Source organism: Vidua macroura, chromosome 13, assembly GCF_024509145.1.
Source record: "Vidua macroura isolate BioBank_ID:100142 chromosome 13, ASM2450914v1, whole genome shotgun sequence".
Lineage (NCBI taxonomy): Eukaryota > Metazoa > Chordata > Aves > Passeriformes > Viduidae > Vidua > Vidua macroura.
The window spans coordinates 14,799,355-14,814,400 of NC_071583.1; the positions used below are offsets into that span (position 1 = coordinate 14,799,355).

The 15,046-nt window shown below is 47.9% G+C and overlaps 1 protein-coding gene across 1 annotated transcript; it reads right to left on the reverse strand.

Annotated features, from left to right (window-relative positions):
• Nucleotides 1-4,214: 4,214 nt before the first annotated feature.
• Nucleotides 4,215-11,344, reverse strand: ALAS1 (5'-aminolevulinate synthase 1). The gene is made up of 10 exons (XM_053989717.1): nt 11,068-11,344; nt 10,107-10,313; nt 8,988-9,143; nt 8,684-8,906; nt 8,046-8,230; nt 7,308-7,487; nt 6,987-7,151; nt 5,626-5,894; nt 5,011-5,173; nt 4,215-4,494 (listed from the first exon to the last, which is right to left on the reverse strand). The coding sequence occupies exons 1-10, from the start codon at nt 11,264-11,266 to the stop codon at nt 4,334-4,336; spliced, it is 1,908 nt and encodes a 635-aa protein (XP_053845692.1). The 5' UTR covers nt 11,267-11,344; the 3' UTR covers nt 4,215-4,333.
• Nucleotides 11,345-15,046: the final 3,702 nt, after the last annotated feature.

Consider the following 15,046-nt stretch of genomic DNA (forward strand, 5'->3'; position numbering starts at 1 on the left):
GCAGCATCCCTGCTCAGCCCAGCTTTCCTTATTTTAATGGCTGGTGATTTTGCAAGGTTGTGAAGATGCTCCTGGAGCTGTTCTCTTGCCTGGAGTGAATTCCTGCCTGGCCGTGGGGAGGGAAAGCAGGAGGATGCAGAGCTAAGAGAAGAATTGGGAATGCAGTGGGGTCTGCCTGCATCCTAGGCTCCAAATCCTCCTGCTCCTCACCCAGGTCAGGGCATTGCCATGTCTTGGCTTTACCCTCCATGCCCAGGATGAGATGGAAGATTTGCAAAGCCAGCTGTAAAATGTTTTCTTAAAAAATGTTTAATGCAGAAAAAAATCCAACCCTGAATCAGTTTCTTTTTGACATAGAGGAGAAGGAGGAAAGATGCTGCCATGCAGGAAGCACCTCATTGCAGGAAAGCTTCCTCTGTATATAAATGCTAATAAGCCTGGCTGATGCCACCAGAGTCATTTGACAAGCTGAGTCACCCTTCTCCTTCGGATCTTACTCTCCTTCTCTGCTCAGTAATTTTTAACTTGCCCAAATATTGAGGGGGAGTGAGGGCTGTTCCCTTTTTCCCACCTGTCCCACTCACTGCCCCCACTCCCTGCCAGTGCAGCCATTCCAGGTGACAGCCCCCCTGTGCCAAAGGCCCATGGTCATGGGAGAGATGGCCAGGAGCAGCCCAAAGGCTGGGCACCTTTCCCATCCTATCTCATCCCGTCTCCTGTCCCATCCCATCCCATTCTCTGTCCTGTCCTGTCCTTCAGCCCATTATTCTATTCCATCCCTTCCTCTTCTGTTATCCCCTCACATCCTATCTCATGTCCCCCATCTCTTTCCATCTCATGCCTTCCTTTCCTGTCCCAGCTTCTCTTTAAGGTTTGAGCTAAAAGTCTCTGCTGCTGCCTTGCAAAAGACCTGGCGTTTGAGGCAATGCTTGGGAAAGCCACATTTGGTCAGCAGTGGCTTGTGCCACCTCGGGCCATGTGGCATTTGCCTGGCTGGGCAGGGGACAGCAGGACACACACGGCCTGTTTTGAATAGAAGGGGCAGCTGCAGGGGGCTGTGGCTGAACACCCACACCCAGCCCGAGTGCTCAGGGCTTTTAAGACTCACAGCCAAAGGTTCACAGACTCCACAGCAAACGAGCTGCAGAGTAAATGATGGCACTGTGATGCTTTTCTTTGTGGGATTCCCACGTGGGAAGGGTCAAAATCTCAAAGGAGCTAGCTCCTTTGGCTTCTGCTCCCCTGAGATCTGAAGCAGAGGGGCTGCAAGAGTTACACCTGGCTGTAAGCTGAATGTGTGAATTAAGAGTCAGTTGGCAACTGGGCTATGAAACCTCAGGTGCCTGTGGGAACAGAAGATGAGCCCTTGCCCTCTCAAGAGCTCCGTGCCCTCCCTACAGTCCTTGGGGAATGGCAGGAAGCAGGTAGGAGCAGCAGGGAGTGAAAGGCTATTTACCTGTGGGGTAAGGATATCGGGGATCAGCCCCCTGGGACTGTGCAGGGTTGGGGGTCTGGGTGGGGAAGAGGGTGCCTAACCTAACCTGGGGATGGTGAGGGCTTGGGATCAAGCTGGAGGGTGGCTGGGGCACAGAATGTCCTAAATAACCAGGAGTCCAGCCGTGCTGGTGGTGGGCTAGCAGCTCTAGGCCAGGGGCTACCTTGCATTAGGATTTTGCTGCCTTGTGCCAGTGTGCACCCCAACTACAGTGGTTTGTGGTGAGGCCACACTCACATCCCCCATCCCAGCTGCTGGCAGCAGGCCAGGGTGCAGTGCAAGGGGTGTGTCCCAAAATGGGTGCAAAGCATCAGGGATACCAGAACTGTAGATTTGGGGTGTTAATAATGCCCCTGGCCATGGTAGGAACAGAACCCCCTGCAGCCTCCTCCCAGCAATGGGGAACATGTGCTCCTGCTTGCACTTGGAATGGTTTTGCTGCTCCTGTCACACCTGGGGTTTCTCCTTTGCGTATATAGGTTGGGAAATGGAGGGGGGTGTGAGTTTAGGGCTATGCAGCATTTAACTAGATGAATTATTTTGCCCCAGACAAATGTTAGCCACAGCTTTATGGCTGCATTCCTCACTCTGCCACTGTCATTGTCTAACCTTAAACATATTTTACTGATTACTTCCTCTATTATTTTTTCCAGGAACCAAACTAAAGTTTGCATAACTTATCCCTACTTATACAACCCCCCATTCAATTTTTATTTGCTGGGAAACAATATGTGTCTATTTTTTTTCCTTTGTCCTTTTCATTGAGGAGAATTTATCTTTTCAATGTGCCATTGGATTTGTCTTTGTTTTGCAGTTAAGTGATGGACATCTGCTGGCCTCTTGCTGTGCCTTGGTTCTGCTTTCACACTCTTGCTTACCAACACCAGTGCTAAAGGTAATTTGTCACAGCTGATGTTAAGAGGTGTGGAGGTACTGGCTGCCACGTGCTGAGGTTATTCGTGTTCCTGTCATTTCAAAGGTTGCCAGCTTTGAATTCTGGGGTTTGGTTCTCTCCTGTGATTAATTTGGAAGAACTTTGGAGATTTCTGATAGCTGGTGCCTTTCTATGTCTTATTTCTTCTTGGTACTACCAAGTGTTGAATTGCTATTTTAAAAACTAGGAAGAAAAACTGGGCTTATAAGCTGGTTTGCAAAATAGACTGGGCCAATTCTGAAAGCTTTTAGCAAAAAAAAAACCTAGATATGCAAGTGACCTGGTACTGTCAGAATATGGCCATATGTGAGTCAACATGTTGTGTTATCTCCCCCACACACTGATTGCTTACAGCTGTTCCCTGATTGTTGCCAGTTTGCAACGAGGTTGTTGGCACATCATGATGCTGGGGACAAAGTCCTTGGGAGAGGTTGATGGAGGAGCTGTGGTTTGTTATTTTATGTCTCTAGTTAATGTAGCAGTATAACCTAAAAGATAATGGGGAGAGCTCTATAACAGATGCATATGCACTGAGTCTTGGGCCACAAATGGTTCATGGCAAGGCCAGGCGGGTCACATCCTCCCTTCTACAGAACACCTGCACGTGGCAGAGGCAGCAGCTGCCCCTTGGCTGGCTGGCAGAGGGCTTTTTCAGAGTAGCTTGGCTGCTTGGAAAGTCAGATGCTTTATAAAAACTCTTCTGAGATAGCAAGGTGCTTCAGTACATGCTTAAACAACTGGTGACTTCCAGCTGACGATTTTGCTTTAATTTGGGTTTCTCCACCCCACATGGCTATTTGTGATACTATAAGGGATCCCTAGTGGGAGGGAGCCTCACAGCACACGTGTGAGTGTGACAGCAGGGGGAAGTGCCAGGCTGGCTCCTTACAGCCACAAAACAAGAGTCCCTGGGAGAGAGTGGCTGCTCAGAGCCAGTGCAAACCACTGCAGCAGTTCCTGGACATGCCTGCACCTGCAAGGAGTTCAGTGCTCTGCTTGACTTCATGCCAACACTGACCTCTGAGTACATGTGCTCACCCAGAGAATTTACTTCCCCCTGTTCAAAGCAGGCCTTTGCTATTTACCAAAGCATTAAATAAGATAGGCCTGCTACAGCCGATTGCTAAGGTTTCAGAAGGCTCGCAAAGGCAGTACTGATTTTCTCCCACAATGACTTCTCTCAGAGACCTGAACTATTATATTGCTCGCTGACAGTTTTCACAGCAGCTCATGGAGACCTGCAGAGACACAGGCAGCCAGAGCCCACCTGCAATGGTGCACATGCCCCACCAGCACCTTGGTTTTCTATCAGGTAGTCAGAAAATACCACTTAATGCCATTAGCACCTTTTCCCTCAGTGTAGTGAATGCCAGAAGGGGAATGCTTGTGCACAAACTACAAAGGAAGAAGAGGGTAGCAGAGGGAGACAGCATCTAGCAGAACCCATTCTAAATGGCTGCCTCCCAAAACATGAGTGCAGCTGCTTATTTAAAACACTTCTCAAGGCACTTAAGTATTAGTGAGTATGTAGAACTATACCTGCTTATTTTCAAAGGCTTTCAGGAAGATGCCCCAGATAAGCTATTTTCTCTTTGCATAATAAATAAACCCCCTGCAGGAAGCACTACTGAAGTTCTTTGGGCATAGTCATTGGACGGGCAGTAGTTCAGCTGAGGGGCAGTAAGCTGTAGAGCAATGTTTTATTCCATCAAATGCCATCCCAGCCCCTGACACATCAGTTCTAGTTATGGAAGGGACACAGAAGCACACAAACACAACAGGGCATCGTGGCTCTTGAAATTTATTTTCAGAGCGTAGTGCTTCAACTACAATTAAAATACTTGAGCAATTAAAAAATGCTACTGACTTGATACTAGAGCTGGACAACAACTGACATTATACTCTCATGCACTGACAGATACTAGTTTGCTCATGCCACTGAAGTAGGCTCGTTCTCGTTCACTCATTGCTTCAAAATGCAGGGGTCGTCTACAGAAGTTGCATTCAGCTGAGGAGTGTGGTTTCAGCTCCAGACCAACATCCTTCCACGTAGCCAGCAGTTTTTCTGTTAAGAAAAGTTTATCAAGATCAAAGCTTAAGACTGGATTGCTTTAGAGAAGCAGCAGAAGTGTCAGCATATTTATTCTCCTAACAAGTGAGCAGGGATAATAGGATTGCACTCTGACACAATCTACCTCTTGAAACAACTGGGCTGCAACTAAGTCTCAGCTATCCTCCTATCACCCCTCCTGACGGGATCAAGAAGGATCTACTTTCTCTGAACAGATCCACGTTTAAGACAAATTAACAGCTCAGCTGAGGACAGCTGAGTTTGGAATACATGTAACATGTGAAGACTGGTTTGGACAATGCCTGAGCAGAGCCCCGGCTGGGTATAGGTCTGCACTGGCCCTCACATCTCACACTCCAAGCAGGGAAGCATGCAGGATGTGCTGCAGCAGTGGAAAGACACTGTCCAGCTAATGACACGTAAACTCAACTGCTTCCCAGTCTCATCTTTAGTGCAAAGACTGCACAGACAGGCAGGCTCTTCAGTGCACTGATGCAGGAGTTGACTCACCAATAAAATAACTCATCATCTGAGGGGTGTGGTGAGGTGTAGGGGCAATTCGGAGCAGCTCCTCTCCACGGGGAACTGTTGGGTAGTTGATGGCTTGGACATAGATGCTGTGCTGGCTCATCAACTTGTCACAGATCTCTGTATTTTTAGCAGCATCTGCAACCTGAAGTTCAAAATTTTAAGTTACAAAATCAACCAAAAGAATAAGAGTTGGTAAAACTGTCAGCCCAACTTAGCAAGCTGTAAGAATCCAATAGAGCTGCTAAGTAACATGTAGGTCAAAACAAAAGGCTAATAGTCTGTCTTGCAGAGCACTCTGGGCATAAGAGCACCACTGCAGCCTAGGCAGGTAGCAGTTTACAACCCAAAGCTTTTTACTAGCTTGTTAGCAGTTTCCTTATTTTCTGTATACTGTTAGTGTTTGAAACCCACAGTCTTTCTCCCTCTATTTTATATTTACACCAGACTTAAGCCAGACTCGTGGCACATCACTGCTGAGCAACAAGGTGAGTTTGAACTTTGTGAAGGCAGTGACTAATACCCGACAGTACAACGTGCTCATGGACAGTACAACGGGCACCACAGCCCTGTGCTAACAGTACCCCAGGTCCTCACCCTTACGGGGATGATGTGGCTGGGGCAGTGCACCACGGGCAGCCCCGCGTCCATCAGCATCTGCCTCATGAGCTTGACGTTGCGCTGGTGCTGGCGCCTCAGCGCCTGCCCCTCGGCGCTCTTGAGCGTCCGCACGGACTCCAGGGCCCCTGCCAGCAGCATGGGGGGCAGCGACGTGGTGAAAATAAACCCGGCGGCGTACGAGCGAACCGTGTCGATCAGGGAACTGGTGCTGGAGATGTAGCCTCCCACACAGCCAAATGCTTTGCCTGAAGGAAAAAAAATAGAAAGGTAAGTAACTGGACTTGTTCTTTCCACGTATTGGAATGATGTGAAGAACTGGAGCTTTTCACTTGGAGGAATGGGTTATTCTGGCCACACAGGTAATGTAGTCATGGCATGTTCCAGCCCCCCCTCGGTAATCTTGTATTTACTCAGCACATGGTACAGCTTTGTTTTTAAGCCAATCTTGATAACATGGATCTAGCTGCTGCACAGCAAGGACAGTTCATGCCTCTATCAAATACACAAGTTTTGATTTTGAGGAAGACCTTCCAAGCCCAATCATCAAGCAGGGACTTAAACAGTGACCCCAAGTGATCAACACTAAGTCTCTCAGCAGATTTAAAATAATCTGTTTCAGAGATGCTACAAATAGCCTGTGATCCTACGGAGCACAGGAGGCTGTTACTGTGATTGTGCAGTTGATACCAGCCCTCCTTTCCAAATGTCTGGAGTGCAGAACACAGCCACAGACAGAACCAGGGTGTCTGGTGAACACTTCTGTTCCTATTAGGCAGTAACCTAGGACTTTAAGTTCCAAAGGGCATGAACTTTCCTAGTAAATTTTATTTATGTTTTGAAAGCTGTTTAAACAGCCTTCCAATTGCAGCAGTAAACCTACTCCCCAGCCTGCATTCTACTCAGATAATAGCAGTTGCTTCAGTACTTGCCAAATCTCTTTACATAACTCCCCATCTCAGGTTTCTAGATTAGGAGCACTCCATTTCACATAAAGGAACTAAGTACCACTAAATATAGAGAACTGCTCTACTAGCATTCTCACCTGAATTTCTTCTTGACTTGTGTAACATGCTACTGGAGGACTTTTTGCTAGCTTGCTTAAAAGAAAACCCCATACAAAGCTACCATAACTATTTCTAAGGCAGTGTAAGTAGCTTAATGGAAGCTTTTCAAACTGTGGGGCACACTTAAATCCCTTGGGCTTTCTGAAAAATCCTAGGCCCCAGCAGCCCATAACAAGTTCATTTGACTAGACTGGTTTTGAGCTAACCCACTTAATTTGGCTGCTCAGCAGCTTTGCTGCCTCAGCTCCTGCAGGAGTGCCAGGCTGTGCATACCAAGCGTTCCAGAGATGATGTCCATCTTGTGCATGACTCCATCCCGGTCTCCTATCCCACCTCCTCGGGCTCCATACAGCCCCACAGCGTGCACTTCATCCACAAAGGTGATGGCCCCGTGCTCGTGGGCCACATCACACAGCTCTTCCAGAGGACAAACAGCACCTAGGAACCAAAGCAGTGACTGGCAGTTCAGGATTTTCTGTATGACTGGATAAACCCCAGAAGTACCCCTGGATAACCCCTATAGCACTGCATACTTTGAGACCTAAAACACAGGTGATCTGAGGAAGCAGAGAGGAGGCTTTGATGTCAACTTACCATCCATTGAATGAACAGTTTCAAATGCAACAATTTTAGGGGTGGAAGGATCAGACTTTTTCAATAGCTCTCGAAGATGGTTGACATCATTATGGCGAAATATATGTTTTGGCACCCTGCTGTTACAGATCCCCTGGATCATGGAGGCATGGTTTCCAGAATCAGAGTAGATCTCACAACCTGAGGAAAACAGGTTACAAGCCTAGTTACATTTTAAGTATAGAAGCATCAACTGATTCCTAGCATTGCATTATGTATGGCAAGAGTTCAGGAAACAAGGGTAGCTTGTCTTGATCAAAAGAGCAAGTTACAGATCATGGAAGCAAGAAAAATATTTGAGGTTTATTTTAGATATTCAAACTAACATAAATGAGAACCTGAGAAAATAGTTATCTAACACTCCTAACTTCTGAAGTGAGAGAGAAGTTCACCCCTTCCAGTGGGAGGACACTAAATTTCTGCTGTCTCATTTTCGCGTAGAGTTTAAACACAAGAACAGAAGACTCAGCTTGTGTAATTCCTCAAGCAGTTCCCAGCTCATAGATCTCAATCTCAGTAGGTTGATATTGTAATTTGTACTGAACATAACTTGAATATGGTATTAAGACCAGCAAACCATACTCTGCCCATGGATTAGGGTGAATCCTCACTTTGGACAGCCATTTGCAAAACATACTCCAAACAGCTTAGGGCAAGGCTGTGTTTTTGAGGCAACAGAGGTGCAGTTTGAGATCTTACCTGGCAGCATTTTAGCTAGAGTGAAGAGAGTGGAGTCATTGGCTACAAAGCAAGAGGAGAACAACAGTGCTGCATCTTTTCCATGAAGATCAGCTAGTTCTTTTTCCAAGTCGACATGAAATTTACTTGTTCCTGATATGTTTCTGGTGCCTCCTGCTCCAGCACCATGTTGTTTCAGTGTTTCCCTAAAGAGGGCCCAAGAGAGGCATTAGCATTGCTGTGGGACACACAGAAGAGTAAAGGATCAATGCTGAAAACATTCTGGTACATAATCAGGACTGTTCTAAAGAACTGGCAGCAAAAAGCAGCTGTTGGGTCTCTGAGCAACCTGCACACTCAGGAGTCCATTAAGGTCAGATATCAGTGACCAAGCACAGCTGCAATATACCATCCAGTTTATCTGGCAACATTTGGGGCTTTTAAGGAAGATCCAAGGAGCACCATCAGTGACCAATACACATAGTGCAGCCCTGGATCTAAAGACTAAGTGACCGCCCAAGAAACGAGTGTAATCTTAACTGCACCCCAAGAATCACATCAGAAGCAACTTATGTTCCACAGTATAGAAATCAGCTTTTCAGAAGCCTTCCCACAAAATACAGCTTGAAAACGCCTCTTAAGAACACAGCACCACTCACATAACTGCCCCACAGACACGAGGGTGGCGGCTCATGCCCAGGTAATCATTGCTGCACCAGACAGACACCTCCTTCTTGGTGATCAGGGAATCGGTGTAGTCGTCCGCCATGGGGAAGATCTGCGCCTTCCGGTTCACGGTCTTGAACACGCGGTAGGTGTGATCCTTCTTCTTCTCATCTATCTTCTTCTCAAAGAACTGATCATACTGGAAAGTGGATACAGCTGAAAGGAGACAGGGACTTCAGCACACAGGAAATAATCACAACAGACCAGGCCTCTGGGGGTTTTGCTAGACATTCTTACATTTTGGCAAGTTATCCTGAAGCAGATGAGAGACGCTTTCCGGCTTTTGCTTCAGCATAATATCCTTAAACTTCTTGAGCAAGCCACTCTGCTCTGCTCCCTCAGTCTCAATCTTTCTCACTGTGGAAGTGCTTGGTATTTTGGCAAATTCTGTACCTACAGATATTTTAATAAATTCCAGTGAGTTTATTTGGTTTGAAACCAAGTGAGGTAAGTTGAATTCAGCAAAGCAAACATTTTAAGTAAAACCAACATTTCAATCTTTAGGAAGGATATGCCCAAAACCCCATATTGATCCTGCTAGGATGAACTATTTGCTTACAAATTTGCCTTTGACAAGACAGAAGGATTAGCCTTGTTAATCAATCACAGTACAACAGGTAAATTCCTTATAAAGTATTTGTTTCATCATGACTCAGAGAACCACACTATACAGCTACAGCACTCATCTGAAAGGATTGGTACACACCTAACTGGAGGCAGAGTTCTAGTCAGCTGCTTCCTTTTTGTTCTGTTAGCACAGATTTTTTTTTTTTAACTGTGCCACAGAAGGCAAACAAAACATAAGCCTTCTGAGACAGGCAGTGAGGCTTTACTGACACTGCTAAAAAGTTCCTTCCTTTGAAGGACAGCCCTTCCACACTACCACTCCAAGCCAGCCAACCTCCCTTAATTCCGTAAACACCAAAAAACCACCCCAAAACCATTTGCCTGTTTTCAAGCTTGGATTTGTGCTGGTACTTGCCTGGTGTCTCAACACTTTGCTCCATCTTTGGATATAAAACCTTTATCTAAGCCAGCACCCTGGCAAAGCTCTCTTCAGATCTAAGCATCTGCTTGGGTGCAAGTGTAACAGCTTGACTCACACATCTAGAGCCAGCCAGCACATCAAAATACAGCTCACGGTATTCCCACATCAAAATCACCCAGGGAAGCCCTGCACAACGTCACAGGTATGTCATTAACACCTACATTCTCCAGCAGCTCTTCCCTGCAGTCTCCCATAATCCCAGCTGCATCGTTTCAGCAGTGCCTGTCAGACCCGGCACGCTCCAGATGCAAGTCAGGCACCAGAGGCTCCCGGGGGGGAATCACTGCTTCAGTGCACCGAGAACGTACCTTTCCTGTCAGCCTGCACTTCCTGCACATCCTCCTGCAGTTCCAGGCTGGCTTTGCAGAAAACAGTGCTCTTCTTGTGGTTCATGTGAGCTGCCAGGAACGGGCACTTGGTAGCCGTACTCTGGCTAGCGCTGGCAGGTGGGTGGCCAGCAGGAAGCTGGGCTCCATCTGCATTCTGCTGGGCCACTTCTTTGACATTTTTGGCCTCTAAGATGGGGGCAGAGAAGGGAAAACAATTCAGCTTCATCATTTTAATACAATGACTTCAGTTTTTTGATCCATTACTTTTGCAATTAATTTGCCAGGACCCATTCAGTACTATTTAACTGAGCAGTCACATTTTATTTATACAAGCGCAAAATCCTAGTACCACCCAAGGGACATCTGATTTGAGATGCTAGATCTAGCACTGTACCCTTTGAGGGGCAGAAATACCTCTCACTCCCAAAGGGAATATTTAAGGGAAGACTGGAAATGGCAGTAAGTGCTATGTTTAGTTTACATAGTAGTGTTCAGTCATAGGCTGGACTCGACCTCAGAGGTCTTTTTTAACCTAACTGTGATTCTGTGACCTTCTTTCGAGGACTTGAGAGATTTTTCAGCCATGCAGCTTCCTCTGCTGTAAGCCTCAGCTCCCTCCCCTGAGTGCCTGGGGAAGAATTCCCCAAGGAATGTTCCCGGGTGGCGTGAAGGGCCACCGTACCGTGAGAAACACCGCTCCGAGACCCAGGATCCCAGATCCCCACCCGGGGCTCGCCGCAGGACGCCCCAGCAGCCCGGTCCCTGATTCATGTCACGGCCACAAATTTCCTTACCGCGGACATTTCAAGGATTAAGCAACCCCTGCCTCAGCGCTGCCTATTCCAGAAGTTTCCCCCCGAGACATGCAATGTCTGTGTTATTTTTTTCCCCCTCAGGGGCCCGCGTGTGACCCTCGGCTGGCTCCCCCGGCCGTACTCACCGCGGCGGCCCGCGGGGGTCTCCTCCTCCGCCTGCTGCCCGCGGGCGGCGGACGTGGCGAGGGCGCGGGCGGCCGGCGGGGCCGCCTCCATCATCCGCGGGCAGTGCTGGGCGTACAGCAGCAGCGACGGCCCAGCCTTCTGCAGGAACGCCTGGGACACACGGGCCAGGAACGGGCAGCGCCGCACCACCGCCTCCATCCTCGCTGTCGGACGGGACACCGGAGGTGACGGCAGAGCAACGCCGGCGACGGGGAGGCGACACCGCGCCGTGCTCCCGCACTGCCGCCTTTATAGCCCCGGGGGCGCGGCGCAGGCGCGGTGGGGCTGCGCAGGCGCGGGGAGGGACCCGGGGCGGCGCCCGGCGGCTCTGGGGTGTTGTGAGGGACCGCCGAGGGTCGTGGGATCGTGGAAGCGTCCCGAGGACAGGGAGAGATCCCCGGGGTTCTGAGAGGCTGGCGCAGGGAGTCGTGAGGGGCTGGAGGCGTCCCGACCCCCGGCGGTCATGAGGGCTGGAGTGGGTGTGGACGCCATGGGGGAACAGGGGCGCTGTGAGGGTGTGCGGGAGGCCGAGCCGCTGCCGCCCCGCTGTGAGGGTACGGAGGCGGCTTGGGTTCTGCCGGGGGTCTGTGAGGGGACGGGGCAGCCGGCCCTGCGCGGGGGCTGTGGGCATGGCCAGCACGGGAAGCGCTGCTCTGGGTTTCCCCAGAGCCGCAGGCTGTGCGGTGCTCGTTTCCCAGAAGGTTCGGGCTCCCTTGCCCCCAGGACAGGAGACTCGGGGTCAGCCCAGCGCGGCCGTTCGTGGGAAAAGGCGAGCTCTGAGTCAGCTGGGGGAAATCCGGCGCTGCTCGGACGCGTCTCGGTGTCTTGTTCCTAAATGCCCCTCTGACTGCCTGCAGAGCCCATGCCCAGGGGCTCAGGTGGTGGTTGTGGGATCCTGAGCTCCTCTCACTTTTCGCACAGCTGGTATTGATCTAACAGCACCTCTGTAGGTGATGCTCAGACTTTCACCATTGCATTTTTGCCGGGTTTTGAAGGAAAAAACAACAGCAACAAGTAAAATAGAAGCCTTCATTCCCTGGTTTGCAATGGACATTAAAGCTTGTTTGCTTACAATAGTATTTGGTGGGGAGTGTAATGCTAAGAGTTCTCCTTATGTGTGTGGCCATTCAAACTACAGTAGTGCTACTTCCTGTAAGCACTGACTGCTTAAGAATGGAGAAGGAAAAACGACAACGCATTTTTTTCCCTCATCTTGTGAAACAATTTCATGGAAGACAGGATTTGGGTAGAGAGCTGGGAGCTGTCTTGGGCACTTTGGGGTAGGAGTGGGTTTTGTAAGAGGTGTGGAGTTTGGAGGAGAGCTTTCTTAAAGGTCACTCTTGGCTCTTGCCTTGCGTGAAGTCACATTGGGTAGTTATTAGAAGGTGCTCATGTAGCATGACTAGAGAAATACAAAGCCTGTGTAGGACTGTGGCTGCTGAACACAAATTTGGCTATAAAAACCACTTCTAAAAATGATGGTTAGCATTTACGTATTGCAGATTAATCTGGGGGACAACCAGCAAGGTATTTGCCTGACCCTCTTTTATTCACCACTGACTCATTTTGAGGATGCTGCATGCAGTTTGTAAACTTTGGGATCTGAGTAAATTGGTCAGGAGGAAAACCTTATAGTCAAATGTCAGATTTGATGTCAGCTCCACTGTGTTACTAAGCTCTGAGGCAGGAAGTGGGACAGAGTTCTGCCCTCATGTACTACTTACAAAGCCCTGAAAAAGTTAGCTGGGATTTTACAAGGTAGGGTGTGAGATTTGGGTTTTAGTAGGGCTTTAGTAGGTGTGTTTTAAGCACAGTTTGCTTCTTGCTTATTAGAAATTTAAGACAGTGTTATATAAGAAGCCTCGATGCTCAGATCTTAACTCAATATTTGTCAGTATAATTCATAATTGGCATCATTAAACCAGATATGTGCTAGTTTTAATTTGTTCTGTAAATAAATTATTAAAGTAGGGCAGTGGTATTTGACCTCAGCCTCTGTAGCAGTTATGATAGCAGGAGTCCTGATCATTTTGGTAGTACCAGGATAGTGTTTTGAATTATTATTTCAGTTGCTCATTAAGAATTTATTTTTGGTTCCCCCCCAACTGTGTTTTGGCTAGTGTTACATACCTCAAGTATTTAGCAAAATAATAAGTTTAAAGACGCCTGATCTGTTTTTCAGGGTACTGCTGTCCTTGTTTCCTGGAACATCAACATTTGACTCTCTACCGTGAAGTTTTGTATCACACCAGTTATTCTAAAGATTGAGGGGACATCATGGCATTCTAACTTGTGGATACCTGACAAATGTCCTTAGAGCACAGTTAATGTGTCTGGGCCTAAGGGGTCACTCCTGTGCTTCTGGGATTAATTGCAGTTTTAGCAACAGAAATCAAATCCCATAAGCTTGATTTATAGTATGTTGAGAGTATTTTTCTTTCTCCTCCTATTTTCCCCTTAACAATTGTCCACAATACTTAGCTCAGAGGGAATGTGTGTTTTGTTGTAAGAGGCACCAGAGAAAGGTGTTGTGCAAATGAGCACAAATCTGCTGCAAGAGGCTGCAGAGCTTGTCTGCCTGGACACCTGCCACAGCAGGTTAGATCCCTCAGAAATCTGATAATCCTCCTTTATCCTGGTAATCTGAACAGCAGCATCTTGCCATGTTGTAGGGCTGAGGGATGAAGTTTGGTTGCTGGAATTCAGAGACTGGTGGGTTTGTATTCAGCAGTGCATGTGAAGCCTGGAGAGCATCTGCTTTTTACACAAACATCATTCAAGGCTGGCAGCTGAGACACGGCGACCTTGGCTATGATACGCAGATCTCCAAATGGAGCAGAACTCTCAGCTTTCCTGTCAGACTCCCCTCCAATCTGTGCTGTTCATCAAACACTGCAACAACACTTCTTTTAAAGCTTGATTTTGGTGAATTTATTTAACCTTGTACATGACAGGAATTGCGCAGAGCGGTGGAACAACGTTAACTTGACCTTCATCTTGGAGGGTGCTGAAGGAACTGTCCTTGTCAGTGCATGGAGCTGGCTGGAGCTCTGGGAGCAACAGAGCAGGGAAAAGTCGGGAAAAGGGTGTCTTGTCAACTGCTCTGCCAGTGTCCTTCCTCCCTTTGGAAATACTGCCAGAGCTTACGTGTTGAAGGTGAAGTAAATACTAATAAAGCTGCCGTTAATTAAAATTTCTTAGGGCTTCAGTGGATTAATTAAATGGTGTTTAAGGATGTTAATTGTGGCAGTGTATTACTGCCATCCTACAGGGCTCAGGAGAAGCATATGCTGTTTGCACACTGCAGGAGGAGCACAGTGTGCAGCAGGGCCAGTGGCAGCCCAGGAGAGAACAGGGAGCCCATCCTGAGAGAGAAAAAGCAGGCTTAGATCGGAGAGAGGCAGCAGGTACAGCAGGCAGGGGAGAAGGAATGGCTGCTTGGCACTACAGAAAGGGCAGAGTAACATGTAATAAAGGAGGAAAAGGGTTTAAGCAAAGGGGGTAGCATTGATGTGAGAACAAATTTATTCAGCTGGCCCTGACAAAATGTAGGTCAGAAGGTGAATAGTTCCTTGCTGTGTTTTTGAGCAGCTTTTAGAGCTGGTTCCTGAGACCAGATAGATTGAGCAGAGGAAGCTCAATCTGCCTGAAAGGCTCATGTATTGCAGTGGCAGAGGATGAGAAGGAAAGACTCAGCTATCCTGAGAGCCTCTGCTGCTTTTAGTTTCCTAAAGGCCATTCTGTTCTGATGATTTGTCAGTTTCTTAGCTAAATAAAAGTTAAGGGAAAACAAGGTTAAATTCCAGCAGTTTGGTGGGTGAGAAGCCACAGAAAATGCTTCCCACAGAGAAATTGAAATGGGGAAAAAACCCCTGCCACAAGATCAAGTTAATGTCTGCAGATGTCTCTGAAGAGTTGCTGGTGAAGATGGTTGCTGGT